The following is a 3,545-nucleotide window of genomic DNA, read 5'->3' on the forward strand; positions in this document are numbered from 1 at the left end:
CTCCTGCCTTTCCTCACAGCAGCCAGCTGGGCCTCTAGGGTCTTTAGGCCGCGCTCACAGCGCCTGGTTTTGGCTGCTTCACCTGCCTCCTTGGCGCTGGCCGCAGCCTCCCGGTAATTGCGGATCCGATCTTCCAGCAGAGCCTGCAGCCCCTGAGGCCCTCCGGCCTGTAGATACTCCAGCTCAGGGCCTGGCCACTCCAGGGCCAGCTAGGCCCTTGCTGCTCCCTCCCTGCAACAAAGCTGCCCCAGAAAGCAGAGCTCTTGGGTTCAAGGAGGAGCTCCTCAAAGCCTCAAGGAGGAGGCAAAAGGCCCCATCAGAGGCAAACACAGAGGCCCAGACCAGCTGTGAGGGGCTACAGAGGATGGTCTGGGAGAACAGACCTGTGAGGCCAGCCAGGCACCAAAGAGTCCCTCATGCTCAGTCACTGCTTCAGCAGGGGCACTGCCGGGGAGGGCCTGAGGGTTACTGCCGTCTTCCTATGCAAGCTATGCTGTGCGCATGTGACACACGGCCGCAGGGCTGTCAGGTCCCTTAAGAACTTACCTGAGCTGCTGGGGCTGAGGCTGTTGCGAGAGGTGTCTGCACTGGAGGCTCAATGTTTTCCTGTCCCTTCTCATCCTCAGAGCTACCCATGTTGGCTGTCTCATTGCCATGCAGGGACCCAGCTTCCCCATCTGCACCCAGGACCTCTTGCAGTTCAGTCTGGGGAGACACAAGTCACAGGAGCTTGGGAGCCTCATGGCCATACATACTGTGATAGGATCTGAAAATAAAGGCCCTTTTCCCCGCAGTACTTCCCCGTATCAGTCACTGTGCCTGAAAGCCCCTTTACCAAAACACTTCTTTAATCTGACTGAAGACAGTCTTGAAACAGTGAGACCACAAGTCTGAGAACCCCCAAGTACAGAGTGCAGACCAGACATCAAAGGAAACTAGTCTCTGCCCTGACCGGTTTGGCTCGGTGGATAGAGCGTCGGCCTGCGGACTGAAGGGTCCCGGGTTCAATTCCAGTCAAGGGCATGTACCTGGGTTGCGGGATCATCCCCAGTGGGGGGTGTGCAGGAGGCAGCTGATCGATGTTTCTCTCTCATCGATGTTTCTAACTCTCTATCCCTCTCCCTTCCTCTCTGTAAAAAATCAATAACATATATTTTAAAAAAAAAGAGGAAACTAGTCTTACACCGTATAGTCAGGAAACAGCCCCAAGAAGGGCAGGGCAGTTGTGCAACATCAGAGCACACACAGGGGCAAACCCCAGCCTCCTCTGCCGTTTGATCAGGCCCAGGACACCGGCTTGGCAGACGTACCAGCAAGTCTATATCGTCCTCCAGCCCTTCTTCTTCCTCCTCCTCCTCCTCCTCCTCCACATCCTGCATACAGTCCGCTGCCAACTTCTCAATGTGGGCCATAGGTAAGGGGGCTGGGGAAACAGAGGGTCAGGGCCTCAGCAAAGGTCCATGAAGAGGGAAGGAGAGCCTTCAATGACTGTACATTTGTACACCCAGGAGGAAACCCTGCCTTTCCACAGCCAGTCCCACCTGGGACACTCCTGCTCTTCCATATGACTCGGCTCTAAAGACCCTCCCCAAGGAAACCTTCCTGGACTCTTCTCCGCATTTATGCTATCGTTCTTCACAGACACATTCATCCTTTTCTAACTACACCTTTCATGTATGTAAAGACTTTTAACATCCATTTGAGCTTCACAGTAATTCTGTAAGACAGGTTGTATTATTCCTTTTATAGAAGTAAACTGAGAACTACCAATATTAATATTCCTATTAATTGCAATCCTATAAGTAGCAGAGCCATGATTCAAACCCAGGCTCATCTAACCCCAAAGGTTTGGACTGAGAAAAAATGGAGGGCCATGGTCCTCCCATTATCCTCAGCTCAGGGGTACAGGGTTGGGGGAGGTCCTCCCTGAGGGTTCCTGGTGAGAAGAGGAAGATTTAGATCCTCTGACCCTCCCAGACTTCAGGTCTCTGTCCTCTTCCAGGCTAGGCAGGATGATTCCGCTTATTCATCAGATACAACTTCTATGCGCTTATTAGTGCCCAATTCAGTCTGTGCTGAGCCCTACTCTATACCAGGCCCTGGCTGGGCTAAGGGTAGAGACCTGAGTCAGCCAGAGAATCATACTGCTGACTGTCCACATGAAGGGGGGCAGTCAGGGAAGGAGTGAGCTCCCCATCACAGGTGTGTGAGCAGGGCAAGACGAGCTCTTGGTGAGAGTGCTGCAGAAGGGACATGGGTAGCAGGACGACCAGGTGATGTGGCTGCATCCTCAGAGCTGTGAGGACTCTCTCCACCACCTGCTTGAGCCCATCTGGTCCCAGCACCAAGTCCAGCCCAGCACCAACAACTTACCCTTCCCTTTGGGGACTGGCTTCCTGCCTGTGGTCCCTGCTTCCCCAGTGAGGGCCAGCAGCTCAGCCTCCAAGTCCTCATCATCTTCAGTCTCCTCCACCCCCAGCAGCATGTCCTCAGGGCTGAACTCCACAAAGAGCCCCAGCTGAGAGCAGAGAAGATTTCTTAGGAACCATACAATGGGGCCAAGGATGTAGCCCAGCCCCACAGCCAGGCTCCTAGAGATCAGTGGCTCCTTCACTGTGAGGCCCAATGTGCAGAAAGGGAAACTGAGGCCTACAATATTACCCCTTAGTATACTCCCTGGTGACTATAAAGACAGTAAGACCACAATGCCATTATTATTACAACAATGACAGCACTGTATTTACTTAGAACTCACGTTAATTAATTCTCACAATCCTAAGGGGTAGGTTCTATTTTTAAAAAAATTATAAAACACACATAACCTGGAAACTATTATCATAACCATTTTAAAGTGTACAGCTCAGTGGCATTAAGTACGTCACACTGTTGTGCTACTATCACCACTCTCCATCCACAGAACTCTTTCCATCTTGCAAAACTGAAACTGTGCGCCCATTAAACAATAACTCCCATTTCCCCTCCCCCAGCCCAATACCCACATTCTACGTTCTGTCTGTATGAATCTGACTCCTCTAAACAGAGGTGGCCCCTATCACAGTCAGATGATACTGAGACAGCCTTGTTAAGTGGCAGAACTAGAATTGAAAATGAGGTCATATGACTTGAGTCTATGCCCTTTATCCTACACCTTCCTTACCTGCCTCTTTTAAGAGGTCCCAGGATTTGAGCCCAGAATAAACAGAGATTAGGGAACAGACCCCTAAGGCTGCAAAGCTCTCCCAGCAGATTAGCCCTCAAGCCCTGGCACCTGTGGCTGGTAAGCAGCGTTGTGGCCCTAAATGAACCCATCAGAGTGCCGAGGCCCCATCAGTACCCCATGAACTGGTGGTTCCTGAAGCCTCCAGATCCCTCGAGGCGGCCATGGCAGGAGGGTGCCTGGGTTGAGTTCAGGCCTCATCCCCGACACGTGTGCAGCGGAGGCCAGGCAGTGTCCCTACGGGCTCTGCCAACTCCTGGAGGCAGGGCTCCAAGTCCCTGCGCTAATGGTGACACCGCCCGGATGGCCCAGTTGGCCCCTGCCCCGC

General features: G+C 52.8%; 1 protein-coding gene across 1 annotated transcript in view; it reads right to left on the bottom strand.

The window, feature by feature from the left end:
- CC2D1B (coiled-coil and C2 domain containing 1B) overlaps positions 1-3,545 on the bottom strand; it is a 19,009-nt gene that overhangs the window by 13,655 nt on the left and 1,809 nt on the right. Inside the window, exons 3-6 of the mRNA XM_015566943.1 lie at positions 2,374-2,518; positions 1,311-1,423; positions 547-705; positions 8-167 (exon numbers count right to left, since the gene is read on the bottom strand). Of these exons, the coding sequence (XP_015422429.1) occupies positions 8-167; positions 547-705; positions 1,311-1,423; positions 2,374-2,518 (577 nt within the window). The remainder of the gene's footprint in view (positions 1-7; positions 168-546; positions 706-1,310; positions 1,424-2,373; positions 2,519-3,545) is intronic.

Source organism: Myotis davidii, unplaced genomic scaffold (genome assembly GCF_000327345.1).
Source record: "Myotis davidii unplaced genomic scaffold, ASM32734v1 scaffold79, whole genome shotgun sequence".
Lineage (NCBI taxonomy): Eukaryota > Metazoa > Chordata > Mammalia > Chiroptera > Vespertilionidae > Myotis > Myotis davidii.